Below are 19,139 nucleotides of genomic sequence, written 5' to 3'. Positions count from 1 at the left end.
ATCTGTCTGTCCGGCTATTTGTATGTCTATCTGTCTGTCTGTCTGTCTGTCTGTCTGTCTGTCCGTCTTTTTGTCTGTCCGTCTGTCTGTCTGTATGATTATGTTTGGAGAAGATATTGTCCAAATACCTACAGTATCAGAGGGAATCTAAACCTTCTTTAAATCTGTCTGACCGTCTATCTGTCTATCTGTCTGTATGTCTGTATGTCTATCTGTCTGTCTGTATGTCTGTCTTTCTGTCTATCTGTCCAAATACCTACAGTAACTGAATCATTCTATTTGTCTATCTCTCTTTCTGTCTATCTGTCTTTTTGTCTCTTTATCTTTCTTTCTCTCTTTCTTTCTCTCATTTTCTTTCTAATATTTTCTACAACATCAGAGATACCTAAATGTTCTTTGATATAGTTTGTTCTTGTTAAATATTCATTTTTGTAATATAACTATTCTAAAGTGTTTGCGTCCTTTGTCTAGCTATAGAACAGTAGTTTTACCAGGCAGGGAGGGGACATTGAACTGGTAATTAGTAACCAAAGTTTTTTTACTCATCCGCTTAAAAACTTAAAGATTTCAAAGAACAAAGTAACCCCCTTAAAGATTAAAGTTTTCGGTTGAAAAATATGAAAAGTGGAAGTTTGATCAAACCAATAATATGTTTATAAAACTTTGGGTACCAGTATAATTTACAGTTCAATGTCCCCTCCCTCCCTCCCTGAAAAATATCAGTTTAATATTTATTGAAAGTAATATTATAATTTTACTATTGTATAGAAACATATGTTTTAATTTTTGAATTTTTTATTATCATACAGGGATAAGACAATGACCGATAAATTGCTGTGCATGCATCCCAAATGATGATACACAAAATTACCCCTTCTGTAAATTACAATTAGTGGTTGAAACGTTTTGACACTTAATTTAATGAACCATTTGATCAAAATTTAATAAAAGTCCCTAAATTTTTTAAGCCAACGAATAAGGATACTTTGTAAAACTTTGGGGACTAGTGTAATAAACATGCCAATGTCCCCTCCCTCCCTGACTTTATTATCATTAAGCAAATTCACAGATAAACTTTTAAGGTTTTTCATCAAAATTTCTGATAAAAGCTATTTTTCTCATCGTATTATAGACGGCTTTCCGCGGATATTATAATGATTAAAAAAAGGGGGCCGATGGCCTGGGTTTACAAAACTTGTATGAATTTTATTTTGATAATGATGGAAAATTTTCTGGAATACGATGCTATACATGATTATTCAGTATTGCTGACAACCAGTTCTAATCCAGCAGATATTAATCGGTTTCGAAGCCATACTTGAAAAAATCAAACCATGGATCTTTAAGGATAATTAAATTTATTATGTTTTAGTGTATGACCCCAATTATATCAAACAAAATTACTCATTTGTAAATTACATCTAAAACTGTCAGTATGTACCATCCAATCAAGATTGGAAAGAAGTCCCCAAAATGATTAAGGCTTTGAATGAAGGAACGTGTTTATATAAAACTTGGGTAAAAGCATAAAACCATGTATTATTTTACTAAACTTAACTAATCTTAAAATCTCGCTAATGGCTGAACTGATATTGGTTCTTCTTTAAATTAAATCTTCTTATTTGTGAATGGAAGGTTTTCAACTATTTTTGGGAGAGTACCTCTACACTTTCAAGAGAAATCGACCCTGAAAAAAACAGCCACTTTTTAAAAACTTTAAGTGTCCCTAGAGATGCTGTGAGTATTGGTTTAAAAAATATGACGTAACAAAAAAAATTAGCCAATGAGAGGCCGTTATTGACCAATGGCGGCATGCGTAGTGGACTCTCATTGGCTAATTTTTTTTGTTACGTCATATTTTTTAAACCAATACTCACAGCATCGTCCCTAGAGGCCTTTAGGGGGCGTAGCCACTAGTATAGGTATTGAAATGAAGTTTTGAAAAAATGTTTATGCATATTTCTATAGAGTAAAAACACTTGATAATTAGTCAGGGAGTTAGGGGATAAGACAATGGAAGAAAAATTTAAAAGGAATAAATTGATGTACACCCCTAATGATTATAAACAAAATTACCCTTCTGTAGATGGAAATTTGTGGTTGAAATGTTTGAACACTCAACTTAACGAATCAACAAATCAAAAACCATTAAAATCCCCAAAGTTGGTAAGCCACCGAATAAGACAACGTTATTATAAAACTTTAGGGACTAGTGTAATGCACAGCCCATTGTCCCCTCCCTCTCTTTTTCCTGCTCTTGGTAGCTAAAAATACTTGAAATATTTGGGGAGAATAAAGGATAGTAGATTTATATATTTGTCATTGTCCCCTCCGTCCATGAAATCTTAAACATGTACTATATTGCAGGGAGGGAGGGGATATTGGGCTGTTTATTACACTAGTCCCCAAAGCTGTATACTAACTTTTTTTATTATTCATTGGCTTAACAACTTTTGATTGGTTGATTCATCAATTTGAGTGCCCAAACGTTTCAATCACTAATTGTACAGATGGGGTTATTTTATGTATCATAATTGGGAATGTACTTCAATATATCACCCGATTGTCTTATCCCTTTATATCCGTGATAATGATCAGCATATACTATATTGTATGCCGTAGTAATGGAAATAGTATACATGGATATATTCACAGGGGACAATTTGTCGTTAATTTAGGTTGCTTATATGGACTTATTCAATGGTCAATTTGTTCAAGGGAGGGGATGGGTTATCGTTATCTTAGCCAGCTGTGAGTATCACTTTATTATAGTACATGAAAATCTGGTGAAACATCCAGCTAATTAAATATTGATTGCTGTAGTAATGAACATATTTTAGTTAGGGTAATGTGCTGATTTTAGATTTCATGAAGGTTTTAAAATTTAGGGATCTTAAGGGATAAGACATTGGACAATAAATTGATACAGACACCCGATAATGATAACAAAATTACCCTTTCTGTAGATTAAAAGAATTGTTTGAAAGGTATAGTCATAGCCCCCACTATATATTTATATGAGTTTGTGTAGTTAACTTATAAATAATTCAGTGTTCGATTTACTTTCATTTGTGTTTAGTAATTAGTTTCATAGTGTGCCTGTCTGTGTGACTTTAAATACATTGGATTTCATGGCAGGGATCTAAAGGGATAAGACAATCGCTGATAAATTGATGTACATCCCCAATGATGATACACAAAATTAGTTTAATAGTGTGCCTGTCTGTATGACTTTATATACAGGGGAGTTCATTACAGGGATCTAAAGGGATAAGACAATGGCTGATAAATTGATGCTCATCCCCTTTATATACATTGCATTTCATTGCAGGGATCTAAAGGGATAAGACAATAGTTGATAAATTGATGTACATCCCCAATGATTATACACAAAATTAGTTTCATAGTGTGCCTGTCTGTGTGACTTTATATACATTTTGGATTTTATTGCAGGGATATAAAGAGATAAGACAATGGCTGATAAAATGATGTACATCCCCAATAATGATACACAAAATTAGTTTCATATAGTGCCTGTCTGTGTGACTTTATATACAGTGGATTGCATTGCAGGGATATAAAGGGATAAGTTAATTGCCGATAAATTGATGTACATCCCCAATGATTATACACAAAAATAGTTTTATAGTGTGCCTGTCTGTGTGACTTTATATATACAGTGGATTTCATTGCAGGGATCTAAAGGGATAAGTTAATTGCCGATAAATTGATGTACATCCCCAATGATTATACACAAAAATAGTTTTATAGTGTGCCTGTCTGTGTGACTTTATATATACAGTGGATTTCATTGCTGGGATATAAAGGGATAAGACAATGACCGATAATATGATGTACATCCCCAATGATTATACACAAAAATAGTTTTATAGTGTGCCTGTCTGTGTGACTTTATATATACAGTGGATTTCATTGCTGGGATATAAAGGGATAAAACAATGGCCGATAATATGATGTACATCCCCAATGATTATACACAAAATTTGTTTCATAGTGTGCCTGTCTGTGTGACTTTATATAGTGGATTTAATTGTAGGGATCTAAAGGGATAAAACAATGGCCGATAAATTGGTTGACATATTCCCCAATAATGTTACTCAAAATTACCCCTTTAGTGATTACATTTAGTTGTTGAAAATTTTGAACACTCAACAACAAGTTCCTGGTTGACAAAACTCTTATTCATCTTATGATTTTTATTTTAATATCCGTTGAAAATAATCTATAATACGATGCTTTACGATACATACATTTCAGTATGGCTTAGAACAGGTTCTAATCTATCGGATTTAATCGGTTTCTAAGCCATACGGGAAAACATTTTAAATAAGAAACCTATCTTTAATTTGATCATTTTATACTGCAAAATTAATTTGAGTTTCTGTAGTTAATAAATAATTAATAATATTAACATACAATAAGAATGAAAACATCCATAAGTAGCAAAGCATAGAAAAAAACCTGAAATAGACAAACAGACAACGTCAGTTATAGAGCAGATGTCCAGTTCTAATAACAATAAAAAAAGAGAAACAATATGCCAAAAACCATTAACCTTAGAAAATAAGTATGACCGACTGACATACGGACAAAACAATGAATAGATAAGATGGACAAAGTGAATTATAGAGTAGCTTCTAGTACTAAAAAAACTAAAATATTTTATTTGTGAATTGAGCTTTAAAAAATCTATCAAGAAAAATATATAGGTATCCTTATATAATATCTATAAAAGGATCTCTGTCTGTACTGAAGGATCTTGTTATCCGCTGAACCGTTATGGTTCTCCTTTACAATGTAGCTTCTCATAGGTCCCTGGATGTTTTATATCTATTTAGGGGTGGGTACTAACACTCCCCAAAGAGAAACCAAGTCCTCTCATTGTTTTCATTTTAAAAATTGAAAATTAGAGAGGGGGGGGGGTTGACTTTAACAGTCCAATGTTCCCTTGCTCTCTGAAAAATACATCCTATTATAAAAAAGTAGTGAGTTTAATTTTTGGCTGTAGCTTATGATTTCAATGACTACTAAACCGATAAAGTTCTCCATTTTATGGAAGCTTCTTATTGGATGGTTTTGGATATTTAATTTGTATATTTACATTTGGTTTTAAGCTATTTTCCTACTTTCCTTACTAGTAAGAAGACGGGATCTCGTAGATGCTAGGAGCACAGCCGCTAGTTATATATAGAATAAGTTCCAATTTTATTACAGGCTAGCCAGGCAAAATCTTCTACCTGGATTCTATTTTATACTTTATCTTCTTTGATATAATACAGAATAAAACCACTAAACCGATATGGTTCTTTCTTTACAATGTAGCTTCTCTACAACTGGATGAACGAACTGACCATTAAATGAGGTTCATATTTTTGAATTAACGACAATAGACCATGATATTATTTATAGTGTAACTACAATTCAAAAAAGGTGTAATAATAATAATTTTATTAAATTTATTCTAATGATTTATTTTTGAATGATATTTGTTCTTGTTAAAAGCAAAGCTTTTCTATTATTATGGTCGGTCCGTCCGTCCGTCTTTCTGAAACGGATGGCTTTTTACGTTCATATAGGCATGTTATAATTGTCCTATCGATTTCAAACTTTGAATACTGATTTCTATGATAACAAAATACAATATTATAAGCTAAGCTTCTCCATAATCAAACACTGAAAGTAGGTCCTTAAACATTATTCTGTATTTAAGTAGTTTTTCAACAAATTTACTTATAATTTTGCTTCGACTCTTATACATTTATACTGTGATTATTCAGTTCTGACACTAAAACAGTCATATCGTTTCAGAGCTTCGCTTTTATGGATGTTGTCATCCTTGTTAATGTATTATTTTGAATGATATTTGTTCTTGTAGATATATTATTATGAGATTGTTATTATATGTAAATACAGATTTAAACCACAAATTTTTGTTTTATTACATCAGGGATTTTAAGGGATAGGATAATGTATAATAAATAGATATATTCTCAATGTTGATAATCAACATTACCCCTACTGTAGAGATTACTAGTTTGGAACCAACCAATCAAAGTACTAAAGTTTTGATCCAACAAATTAGATAATGTGGGTAAAGTGTAATTTACAATCTAATGCCCTCTCCCTCCCTGCATTAATGATCTTATGTAAGTAATACATCTTATTATCCAGGGATCTAAAGGGATAAGACAATAGCCGATAAATTAATGTACATCCCTAATGATCATACAGAAAATTGCCTCTTCTGTAGATTAAAATTAGTGGTTGGACACTGAACTTAATGAACCATCTAATCAAAGGTCTCCAAAGTTGTTAAGCCAACATATAAGAAAATGTTATTTTAAAACTTTGGGGACTAGTGTAATAAACAACCTAATGTCCCCTACCTCCCTGAATAACTTAGCTATAGTTGATTAACTTATTTACTAAGTATATTTGCGATTACTTTTATTTAATGAAATCTTCCAATTTTTAACATGTACAAAACGGCCTGCTTAATTGCTTCAAGATCCATTTCAGATCAATAGTTAAAGTCCTCAAAGTCTTAACCAAACAAATAAGAGATCTTGTTTATAAACTTCGGGGACTATTATTATTTGCAGTCCAATGTCCCCTCCCTCCCTGCCATTCATGATATAAAAAAACACATTGTTCCCTTGTTATTGCCGCTACTTATGAACAAAACCATCCTTGTATGTAATAATTATTTTCAGATTAACAAATCTTTGCCAAAATTATCCCACAACAAAAAAAATGATTTTATCTCCATATAAAAAATATCTCATCCTTTTAATAAACATGCAAAGCCGTTTTAGTAGCTTATATCATGTTGTTTTATAAACAGTGTTTTTTTTAATATACAGGGTGATTTGAAAAAAGTGCGTTTTTTTTTTTTTTTTTAGACAAAACTAATTCTTATATAAAAGTGATATGATGTTTGTCTCTTTGTAGATATGGTTCTTCATATCTCCTAATGGGTCCAGAAGATTTATACAGAGGGCAACCATAGGAAGCTTCACATTGGATTGTTTTAGGTTAATTATTTTTTAGATAGTCTTGATTGTACCTGGACCGATATAGTTCTCCTTTATAGTGAAGATTCCATTATGTCAAAAAAAAGCTGTTTATTTCAATAGTCCCCAAAGTTTTATAATAAGCTTCTTGTGATGGTTTAAGGCTGTTTCATTTTCAGATTTAAATTTTAGGATGCTTTTAAGCTATTTTTTAGCCCCTCTCTACCCATTTACATACAGAGCCTCTAGATGCTAGTACTTAATAAAGTTATAATGTTACACATATTTGGTTACAAGATCTACTGTAAGAACTTGATATTATTTGTGATAATATTTTCTGTGATTATTTTTAGCAGCTTTTTCTCAATAAAGGTGAGTGGTATTTATCAGTAGTGAAGCTACTCTATATAAATTACTTTGTCTGATTGTCTGGAACACTTATACCGTTAATAGGTTTGACAGAAATGAAAATTTTTTAACAAATTGTTGAATTTAAATCAAAGATTAATGAAATTCTTTCTCCTCTGCTAGCAAAAAGGTCTTCAAGAAGGGGGCGAGTTAGTTGTCTAGAATATACAATTATACTTTGTATTTTTATTGTATTGGTGTTTCCCTTCAAATAGCACTGAAAACTCAACCTTCTCTTATTTTTCAATTAAATTGAATAAGGCAAGAATTTTTATTGCGGATAGCCTTAACTCTTAGAGCTTAACTCTGCTATGCCCTTACCCTATTAGGCTAACCAGTACCAAAACTAGCCTAACCTAACCTGAAGTAAATTATATTAACAAACAAAAGACTACCCCCTCCCCTTATTTTCATTTTTTTTAAACAAGAGAGAAATGGTTGGGGGTATTCCATACTAGACAAGTAACTTTGTGTGAAACCACCACTGTATTTTAGATAAAGTACAAGATAACCCAAAATCCAGAGAATTCAGTGATTGAAGAATATCTTGGGAAACAGCAAACTTTGTTCAAACTTCAGTATCATAATTGTGCCAGGTATGGGTTATGGATATATTATTACCTGGATGTTGCACCAGATTTTCATGTACTCTAATAAATTTAAACTTGCAGCTGGTTTAGATTATATACCCCCCCCATCTACTGCATTTACTACTTCACCTCCCATTCTTCTGGAACAAACTGACCAATAAATAAGTTCCTGTTAAGTTAGCAACCTAAATTTACAACAAATTTTTCCTGTCAATATCCGTAGTCTATATCTAGTATTAGATGGGTTAGTGTTGAAAAGAATAAATTTTCAATACAATTATTGGTGAAAATGTTTTTCCACTTAAACTAACCAATCAAGATTCAATGAAAGTACCCCTAAAGCCAACAAATGAGCTAACAAAGCTGTTTGAGATCTTATTGAGCACACACACATACTTCCTATTACTTTAATATTTATTTTTAGAACTAAAAGTGTAACAATCCATCTTCCAAATATTCTTGATCTTGACAAAGATCTACGGAGGAGAGCTCAATCTTATGAATTTTATAATTTTGATCCAGAGAAATTGGGTGGAAAGGTATTCCTTATTTAGTAACAAAGCTACTTTGTAATAAAATGTTGGTTTATCAGTCTTTTTGTGACATAACAGGTAAATTTTTTTATCTACTTTTACATAAGAATTTCAGTATATAGTTATGATTGGTCTGTCTATCGGTTTTAAGACTCTTGTTTATTCACAAATTATATACTTCTATACTTAAGCATTCCAAAGGTAAACAATATGTGGCCCCAATTAGGATAAACAAAATGTTCATCTGTCATATGATTAATTGAGCTTTTCTTTTAAAGATGTTGTCATTCTTGTTTTAATTTTAGAATTTTAATGAAGAATTGAGCCATCCACCAAATTTATTCTTCATAGAAACTTATGATCATATAAAATTAAATGTCAGGTACACAAATTTTAGCATTTTTAATAGTTTTAAGTATAGAGAACCTCTTTATTAGTATATGTAAAGTTTTGAAGAGACATGTGGGTACATATTTGAATTCAGAAAACTAACTGCCCTTTTTTGCAATGACCCTTGATTTAGCAGACAAAAATAATAGCCTATGCCCCCTATATATATTTTTATTATTATATATACTAGGAGCTGGACCCCTAGCATCTAGAGGCTTTTCCCTTAAAGGGGTATGAGAGAATAAATAGGTTAAAACCATAAAAATAAGAACTCAATCAATTCAATAGTTATTGAAATTTTAGGCTTCAAACAAAAAAAAACTTAGCTACTTTATAATAATAGGATATCAGTATTAAAAATCTTCTTTAAATATACAATGATACAAAAAATAATACATTTCGTGTGAACAATAATGATTTTGTAGACAAGCTTGTGCTGTAGAATCTGGAAGTATGGTTTCTGGGAGGCAGGCATTTGTCCTGTTTGTAAAAGAAAGAATTAATATCTGTTTTGTAAGTATAGGATTTGTAGAAGTGAAGCTACTCTATATTTTAGTTTGTCTGTATAAATGGCACTTGTACTGTAAAAAAGAATAGATATCTGTTTTGTAAGTTTAGGATTTTTAGTAGCTAAGATACTCTATATTTTAGTCTGGCAGTCCGTCTGAACTTTTAATATACTATGAAGCTTAGACACCATTTGTTTGCAAGAATTATAATTTCATAAAAATAGTTTTTACTATCAAAAATTATTTAATCAAATTTTTTTTTGTTTCAGGAAGAAATGACAACTTTATTTAATCTGGAAAAGGTTCCCCTGTTTCTTTATGTAGATCCTAAAGGTACTAAACAAGCTTTCATTTGATAGTTAGGAGTTAACCCTATTCCTATGGGGCTACTAAACATCCATATTCTTGGATGGGGGGGGGGGGGGAGCTTATTTGACTATTAACCATTAGTTCTCTGCACCAATATAGACATAATTATCCCTGATAAATAGAATTTTGCTTAGAATTTACAAATGGAACAGTAATTGAAAATATATGGAAGAAAGATAAAATAAGGTAAGTTTTTTTTTAAATAGCAAAGCTACTTATTACTAATTTCCTAATAACATAAATAATAAATATTCTTATTTATTTTAGTGGTAATGTAAATAAGAATATACAAACAAGTGATCTACTAAGAATATTAACAGTTTACAGGTAAAGTAAAGTATAATACAGGGGTATATAAATGGTAGATAAATTTAAGGCAAATCAATGAGTAGTTTGCTTTTGGATTAAGATTCTTTTTGTCAGGGTAGAGGGCCAATGGGCTGCACATTATGATAGTGCCCAAAGTTTTAAAACCCATTAATTTGTTGGCTTTAAAAAACCTGAGCTGGATCTTTAAATAATTTAGCTGCCACTGCCAGTGATGCCAATAACACATGGATCTATAAATCAAAAGCAGTGGTGAGCTTGGAAACACATTTGAAACACCCACATTAACAGTGGCAGTAGTCATTTTGTGATGCCAATTAGCCATTGGGTGTTTCCAAAGTGCTTCCTGGATCACCACTGTCATTTTGTCATCCACTCACTAGAGGCATCGGCAGTGGCATTGCTGTGATTTTAAGATCCAGCTAAGATTTATTAATTATATTTCAGATATGGAGGGTGGTATAGTGATTTAGACACAGTAACTGTTAATTCTACTGACTATATCAACTATATTTATAGATATGGAGGGTGGTAAAGTGATTTAGACACAGTAACTGTTAATTCTACTGATTATATCAACTATATTTATAGATATGGAGGGTGGTAAAGTGATTTAGACACAGTAACTGTTAATTCTACTGATTATATCAACTATATTTATAGATATGGAGGGTGGTATAGTGATTTAGACACAGTAACTGTTAATTCTACTGATTATATCAACTATATTTATAGATATGGAGGGTGGTATAGTGATTTAGACACAGTAACTGTCAATTCTACTGACTATATCAACTATATTTATAGATATGGAGGGTGGTATAGTGATTTAGACACAGTAACTGTCAATTCTACTGATTATATCAACTGGAATATGCTATGCAATACTGGGGGTGGCCACTTGGGGTGAGTTCAATAAAATTACTTTTTTTCAGCCCCTTATTGAATTGCTGGAACATTTTTCATTTATTTCTTTGACCCAAGTTTCTGCAGATGAAAACATGTATTGTTGAATTTGGCTTTCCTCGCAAAGCTCCTAGAAGCTCTCATTTTAATCAAATGAATTATTTGGTGTTTGAGGCAATACTAAATACTACTTTGTGCAATAGTTAAGACATTAAAAACCATAAATTATTGTTTCTTTTTCAATTTCCATTGTCTTAGCTGGTATCAATCTTATAATCTTTATTTTGATATTTGTGAAAATTGTCTGTAATATGATACTATACATTAATTTTCAGTATGGATGAGAACCAATTCTAATCCAGCAGATATTAATCGGTTAAAAACATACTGGAAATGAAATTAAGCAATAATCTAGGAATGCCAATTTTGGTTTCAAAGCCAACAGTGTTTACCTGAAGTTATACCTGGAGGCATGTGCTGCCAGATATGATAACAAGACTGCTTGGAATGGCCTAGGTAAGTTGTTCCTTGAGGTATGTGCTGCCACATATGATAACAAGACTGCTTGGAATGGCCTAGGTAAGTTATACCTGGAGGCCTGTGTGGCCAGATATGATAACAAGACTGCTTTTAATGGCTTAGGTAAGCTATACCTGGAGGTATGTGTTACCAGATATGATAACAAGACTGCTTGGAATGGCCTAGGTAAGTTATACCTGGAGGTATGTGCAACCAGATATGATAACAAGACTGTTTGGGATAGCCTAGGCAAGTTAAATCTGGAGGTACATATTACCAGACTGCTTGGGATGGCCTAGGTAAGTTAAATCTGTAGGTACGTACTACCAGATATGATAACAAGATTGCTTGGAATGACCTAGGAAAGTTGTTCATTGAGGTATGTGCTACCAGATATGATAACAAGACTTCTTGTAATGGCTTAGGTAAGTTATACCTGGAGGCCTGCATGGCCAGATATGATAACAAGACTTATTGGAATGGCTTAGGTAAGTTATACCTGGAGGCCTGTGTGGCCAGATATGATAACAATACTGCTTGGAATGGCCTAGGTAAGTTATTCCTGGAGACATGTGCTACCAGATATGATAACAAGACTGCTTGGAATGGCCTAGGTAAGTTATACCTGGAGGCATGTGCTGCCAGATATGATAACAAGACTGATTGGAATGGCTTAGGTAATTATTTTTGGCAGAATATTTGAGTATAAGCTAGATTTTGTTAGAATTAGGAAGAATTTGTGAGGAGAACTAGATTTTGTTACAATAGCAGACTGGTTGGAATTGCTTGGGTAATTTTTTAGCAGGAAAAGAGGAAAAAGGAAAAGTGTAAGTGTGTGAATTATAATAATCCTTCAAGATATCTCTAATCACCATTCCCCCATTTTCAATTTTAGTTTTTTTTAAAGTTTAAAGAATTTTTTTTTTTTTGGGGGGGGGGATGATTTATCTAGGGGCGATTTATCTTGGCAAAATAGTTATAGACCTTCCCAGGACATGTCAGAAGCTGATAAGGAGAACAAGCAGTTTTTCTCCCAAAAAAGTTATAAACCCTCCTAGGACCTATGAGAAGCTACCATGTAAAGGAGAACAATATCAGTTCAGTGGTTAGCAAGAAACTCCAGTACAAACAAACAAATAGACAGAAAGACATCCTATAACTTTATCATAAGGATTTTACACATTTATATAATGTAAAAACTCTGATAAATATAACAAAATATAAAAAAGAAATATTAATTTTGACGAAAAAATTTAAATTCACAAATGTTTTTTTATTATTTTTATACAAATTGAGATCAGGGATAAGGGATGGGAAACGTAAGAAAATATTATTCCAGGCCTATTTTCCAACTAGGCCTAAAAAACTAGTTTCGGGATGACGCAGTAGTTAGATTTAAAAACTATGAACAATGATGAAATAGCTATTATATGAATGCAAAGAAAAAAAGTATAGAATAGAATTCAGGTAGTTGATTTCACCAATCATAAAATATAATAAAAACTTTCCTAAGAACCAATATGTTAGTGGCTTTAAGTAGAATCCTGTTATTACTTCGCCAACCCCCCCCCCCCCCCCCATTTAAAAAAAAGTTTTTTTTGAGATGGTTAAATCTGATTTATTTTCAAACATTTTAAGGGGGGATCTACTTCACCCCAAAATTTGTATTTAGAAATGAACACCGCTTTAGCCCCCCAGCTTTAATAAATAAATTAAGTAGATTTGAATAAGTACATGGGTAACATTCTATCAACTAATTGTTCCATAGCATACATATAAATTAAGAATTTTTAAAAAAATTAATTTTACGTTAAATATTAACAAAAAAGTTCAATTATGTGTGCATTCATTTTTACCAAAATTAATGAAAATTTTTTTTAACAAAACACAGTACACTTTTATTTACATATTGAACTAGTTTTGTATTTGTAATCATTTAGGTGGGTTATCAATTCCACATGAAATGTAACTTTTAAATTGTCTAAAGACAATGAGTTTTTCACATTGTTCTAAAGTATAAAATGTTGATTCCTACTCAGTCTTCAAAAAACGATCTCTCAATTTATGTTTTGCTATATGGACATTTATTAATGTGTAGATTTAATAATAAGTTGATGTGATTGAACGTCATATATATTGTTGTCCTTCTGATAGCAGAAACTTTCCATTGTTGTCTTTCTAATAGCAGAAATTTATGTTTGCTTGAATTAATTTAGCCAATAATGAACTGGGGGACGCGTTTGTTATTAATAATTGGTTAATGCTAAAAGCAAGTTTCAGGTTATTGGATATTGGCCTACAGCCAATGAGGAACTGGCGAAAATGAGTTGATTTTATAGGCAAAAAAGAAAAGTTGCCCCATCACTTTTAAAAGGAGGCTGAGACCTAATTTTCGGCCAGGTTTCCCATCCCTTATCCCTGATTGAGATAAACAAATGTTTTTAAACTAATATTTCTTTTTATAACTTATTTTAATCTAAAAATCTCATTGTTTTTGATAAAAATAAAATAAATAGAAATCCTTTATTTACACTTGTACTTATTAAATGCATCACAACTTTATAACTTATATGTCCAGGAAGGGAGGGGACATTGGATTGTTTATAATACTAGTCCCTAAAGTTTTATAATAATGTTTTCTTCGATGGCTCTTCTCTATAGGTGGTATATTTTTTGTATCATCAATGGGGATGTACATCAATTCATCAGCCATTGTCTTATCTCTTGAGATTCCTGATATATATTCCACTGTTGTAGGTCCTCTGCTGATGTCAGAAGTATTTCACAATATGTCCAGAGTAAAACATATCAAACCTGAATTTTATAAATGTAAGTTTTTGTTCATATTTTTGTCATTTGTCAGCTTTTCTATACTTAGATTTTAATATTTGTTACAAAACTGGGGAATAAGCTTTGTAAAAATAGACAAAAATCTTTCCAGGGCACATAGGGAGCTTTACTAGGAGAGCCACAGCTTATTAAGTTTACTGTTTTTTTCTCTTGTTTTCTGTAAGTAACTTGTGAGCAGCTAAGCCCCTTGAGGCCTTCAGCTGCACTTGAGGTTGGGAAGGTGGTGGTGGGGGGTGGGGAGAAGTTGGAAGTCGACCATACCAAATTTTTTTGGTGATGTTAATTCTTTTATAAGGGCGATTAGGGTACCCTTACCAGCCCCCCCCCCAAAAAAAAAAAAAAACAGACACATAGACATATAACAGACAGACATCCTGCTACTTTTATACAAGGATGAGAATATGAATTTGTCCTACTTTTTCAGATGCTAATTTAGAGGTAGCAGATTGGCCGAGGTTTTTCCCCATGAAGCCAGGGGAGGCTAAGCTAGAGTTCACCCCCCATAATGACAGCTTTTGGCAGGTATCTATCTATCTATTTTCCCCTATGTAGCCAGGGGGGCTAAGTTAGAGTTCCCCCCACCTTAATGACAGTTTTATTTTAAATGTATCTATCTATCTATTTTCCTTATGAAGATAGGGGGGGGGGTGGAGGCTAGGGTTCACCCCCCATAATGACAGCTTTTTAAAATGTATCTATCTATCTATTTTCCTTATGAATATAGGGGGGGAGGCTAAGTTAGAGTTCACCCCTAATGTTTAACCCCCATAATGACAGTTTTTGGCAGGTATCTATCTATCTATTTTCCCTATGAAGCCAGGGGAGGCTAAGCTAGAGTTCACCCCCCATAATGACAGCTTTTGGCAGGTATCTATCTATCTATTTTCCTTATGAAGATTGAGGGGGGGGGGAGGGGCTAAGTTAGAGTTCACCCCTCCCATAATGACAGTTTTTTCAAGTATTTATCTATCTATTATTTTGTCTGTAAATTCTTTTCTATTGATGCCTTCATTTCAGTAATGCTTTGTTATGTTCTAGGTTTTTTAACCATTTATATTTTAAATTTTTAGGATCTACTGCAGTTCACGGTAAAATATTGCTGGTAAGCAATATTTCTAAAAATCTATGAATTTTAAAGGCTGCTAGCTGCCAAACGGCTGAACGTACAGATCATACCCGTACACCATTTTAAGCGGCATAAGAAGGCCTACAAATAATCTAGAATAGCCAAGATCCAATTATGCACAGAGAAAGCTTTACTGAAGAAAAACGCGTAAAATAGGTATTTTTCGCGCATTTCTTTGCACTGCGAGCTAATTATGAATTATTGATTTATGGCTATTCCAGATTATTTGTAGGCCTTCTTATGCCGCTTAAAACAGTGTGCGGGCATGATCTGTACGTTCAGCCGTTTGGCAGCTAGTAGCCTTTAAAATTCATAGATTTTTGGAAATATTGATTACCAGCAATATTTCACCGTGAACTGCAGTAGATCCAATTTTTGTCTTGGAAGGTTTTTAATCTATTTTCTGATCACTCTTTTATAACCCTTAGAATAAATCCTAGATCCTAGCGCAGCTAACTTGTCCTATTACATTTTCTATAATATAAACAAAGTAGTAATCCGTTTTTTTGTCTGAAGCCAAATATCTCGTAAATTGCTAGTCCATAGTAACTGTACTTTTCAGGTTACCTTTCTTAGGGTGGTTTGGGCTGTTTTTCTACCCTCCTTTACCTTCAAACAAAGGCTAAAAACTAGTCCTATAAGATAATATATTTAGGTTTTTTTTCTGAAGCTTAAGATTTCGATAACTACTGAACCAACTGAGTTATGCCTTTAAGAATTAAATAGAATTAAGACTGATGGTTTTAGACTATTTTTCTGTCTTTCCCAAGCCCAATTCGTATGCAGCCGCTAGTATATCTGTAAAGAAAAGATTTCAAATTAATAGGACAATTGTAACATTTCTATTTTACAGGATCGTTTAGCAGAAGCTCAAGTTATTCATTTCTACAATATTTTAACAAAAAATGAGTAAGTATTTAAACATCTATCTATCAAACAATAAAATTTAAAGTTAAGAGTCAATATGTTTAAACAAATAAGTGAAGAAGGGGTAATTTTGTCCATCATTAATGGAGAAATACACCAATTTATCGGCCATTGTCTTATCCCTTTAGATCCCTGATATCTATCTCACTATGTATATTGCTCGCGAATGTTATCTAACATTTTGGCAGATTCACAAAATTTGTATTATATATAGTGTATATTTTTGCCGCTAGGTGTCTCAACTTTACTTTTAAATTTGCAAAGTTTTCCTTATTTTTGCCATAAATAAACTTGAATATATTTTTCTAGATGTAAATAATAAATTTATTACTTTCTTAACAGTTTTACATCTGCTTTAATGTATATTTTTTGAAAAAGAATGCATTGACTGTAATTATTTTGTTTTATATAATGTACATACTATCAAAACTTAACAAAGATATTGAAAGACTTACAAATTTTGACGATTTCTGAATACGGTGGTACTTAAACTGCCGTTAACAATAACCATGATATTAGGTGTGTGTAGGACATGCAACATGTATGTGTTTATAGTTATAAAATAGTTGCTTCTCCCCTAGCTTCTAGGGGAGGTAATAAAAATAGCCTTTAATCACTCAAAGACGGTTTTTACTTCTCTGACAATTACAACCTAATCTCTCTTTAAATATGGTTATAATTCTATCTATTTAGAAGGGCATCAGACGGACACCTATTGTATGATTATGTGGGGAAAAGGTAATGGATATAATATAAACGTGGATATTATCACAGGAAATGCTAACATGTAATTCATTTATTGTTTAGTTCGTTTATCCAGTACGATTGGAGGGGGGAATCGTTATTTTAGCTAGCTACAAGTTTCACTTTTATTAGAGAACATGGAACTTGGTGTAACATCCAAATTATACAGTAGTATACAGAGAGAGCGGACAATTGGCTATTTATTACACTAGTCCTTAAAGTTTTATAATAACAATTGGATTAACAATTTTTGGGAATTTTGCGAAATTTGTTTGGTTAGCTCATTAAGGTACTCTTTAACCTCTAATTTTACTTTACTTATGGGGTAATTTGTGTATCATAATTGGGGGTGTAAATCTTCTTTGGTGTAAATAAATTTTTCTACCATTTTTTATACATTTACATCCACGTAATATTATATCCATTGTGTCCAGGTATTGTCCCCGTACCTACAGTATCAGAGGGAACCTGGACCTTGCCAAGGAGAACAAAGTTCCACAGAAACGCACTCTTGGCGGCAAATCTGGATAAAACATTAGAATTTAGAATTGTGATACTAATTTCAAACTGCATTGCGGTTCTGATAATAGTTAGAGTTTGGTACGATTTGGAAAGCGTAGCAACTTTATAATCCATACAAGAAAGTCTGTATTTCATTTTCCATTTAAAAAGGGCTGATTTTAAACTTCTTTCACAACAACTTTTTGAATATTAAAGTAATATATATAGAGCGATCAATAGTATATGTAACAACCACCCCTTTTCAAAGACCTTCTACCGACTTTGGATTGGGTCCTTGAAATCAGCTGAATCTTTCAAAAATGTAAATACAGCCGGGTGCTGGCAAAAGAACCAAGAGCAAATTGTAAACTAATGTTAACGCAAGGACGCCCAAGCTTTTTACTTTGTATTGGGGTAAAATTGGGGGTTCTATACGTTCAAGGGGAGTAATCTAACATATTTAAAAACAACTTGAGAGGTGTAGATAAGAGGATTGAAAGCCTAAAGGGATAAACACCCCTTTACCCCTTTACTTGGACGTCTATGTATCAGCTATAATGATTTCTGCATTTTTCCTAGTTAATTTCGTTTTTGCATTGTTTAAATACTGTTCATTTGTTGAAAAATATTTTGAAAATTATCTATTGATCTCATAAAACTGACAATAACCCAATTATTTAAAATAAGGACATAGTTAATTTGCCACCACCTCAGGGAGAGTTCAACCCTTTATGGAAAAATAATTGAAAACAACGTAAATTCAGGCGAAAAATAAATTTGGGAACATCTGCAATATATTAGTTCTATATTTGTCGCTAGATGTCACTAAAAACTTGATAATTATGATTTGCAAGAAAGCATTCACATCATTAATAAAAATGTCTTGTTAATCACAAATAACTAGGTTTAACAATTCAGTATTGTAAATCGGAAAAGATGAATATTAATATAATTTCATAGTCAGGAGCCTAGTTGTAAGAAATTAATAATGGCAGTTTTAAATACTTCACATAAGTTGAGACAGAAATGACAATTTTTCACAAAAATTGTCCCTTTCGTTTTCAAAAAGCAGAAGAAAGCATTAAACAGCTGAATTTAGAAAGCAAAGTTTAAGGAAATTATTCTCGTCTGCTGAGCTTTAGGGTCTTTGCCATCGGATATCATTTAGTAATCTGTTTATACATCTATACTATAAATTTATTTTTTGAATGATATAATAATCTTATTCACAGAAGACTTATTCCAATTACAACAAGGTACAATGTTACGAATGAGGCAAAAAATGGATAAAAAATAAGATTCTGCTATGAAAAGATCTCACAGTTTTTAAAGTCTATCAAAAAATTACAGTTTTACCCTTTTTTCTGTATAATTGTATAATATTTCTTTTATGTTAAAGTTGCAAT

The 19,139-nt window shown here is 32.2% G+C and overlaps 1 protein-coding gene across 1 annotated transcript; it reads left to right on the top strand.

Annotated features, from left to right (window-relative positions):
• Positions 1-7,194: 7,194 nt before the first annotated feature.
• On the top strand, positions 7,195-17,763 carry LOC145324065 (alpha-1,4-N-acetylglucosaminyltransferase-like). Its single transcript, XM_080166691.1, has 15 exons — positions 7,195-7,406; positions 7,938-8,038; positions 8,457-8,571; positions 8,871-8,947; positions 9,381-9,468; positions 9,734-9,797; positions 9,968-10,019; positions 10,101-10,160; positions 10,968-11,066; positions 11,482-11,582; positions 14,343-14,414; positions 14,860-14,957; positions 16,415-16,470; positions 17,182-17,226; positions 17,667-17,763. Exons 1-15 carry the CDS (start codon positions 7,284-7,286, stop codon positions 17,761-17,763), a joined length of 1,248 nt encoding a protein of 415 aa, XP_080022817.1. The 5' UTR covers positions 7,195-7,283.
• Positions 17,764-19,139: the final 1,376 nt, after the last annotated feature.

Source organism: Acartia tonsa, chromosome 7 (assembly GCF_053477335.1).
Source record: "Acartia tonsa isolate MP-2025a chromosome 7, ASM5347733v1, whole genome shotgun sequence".
NCBI lineage: Eukaryota > Metazoa > Arthropoda > Copepoda > Calanoida > Acartiidae > Acartia > Acartia tonsa.
The sequence above is the reverse complement of the archived record's forward strand: the minus strand, read 5'-3'. Positions and strand labels throughout refer to the sequence as shown.

What these genes read in the sequence shown, in the direction of transcription:
- LOC145324065 (XM_080166691.1), top strand. Translation starts at nt 7,284, where the DNA reads ATGCTAGTACTTAATAAAGTTATAATGTTACACATATTTGGTTACAAG. An exon ending in CAGAGAAATTGGGTGGAAAG is followed by an intron (nt 8,572 to 8,870) that starts GTATTCCTTATT and finishes TTTTAATTTTAG; the next exon opens with AATTTTAATGAAGAATTGAG. An exon ending in ATAATGACAGCTTTTGGCAG is followed by an intron (nt 14,958 to 16,414) that starts GTATCTATCTAT and finishes TCTATTTTACAG; the next exon opens with GATCGTTTAGCAGAAGCTCA.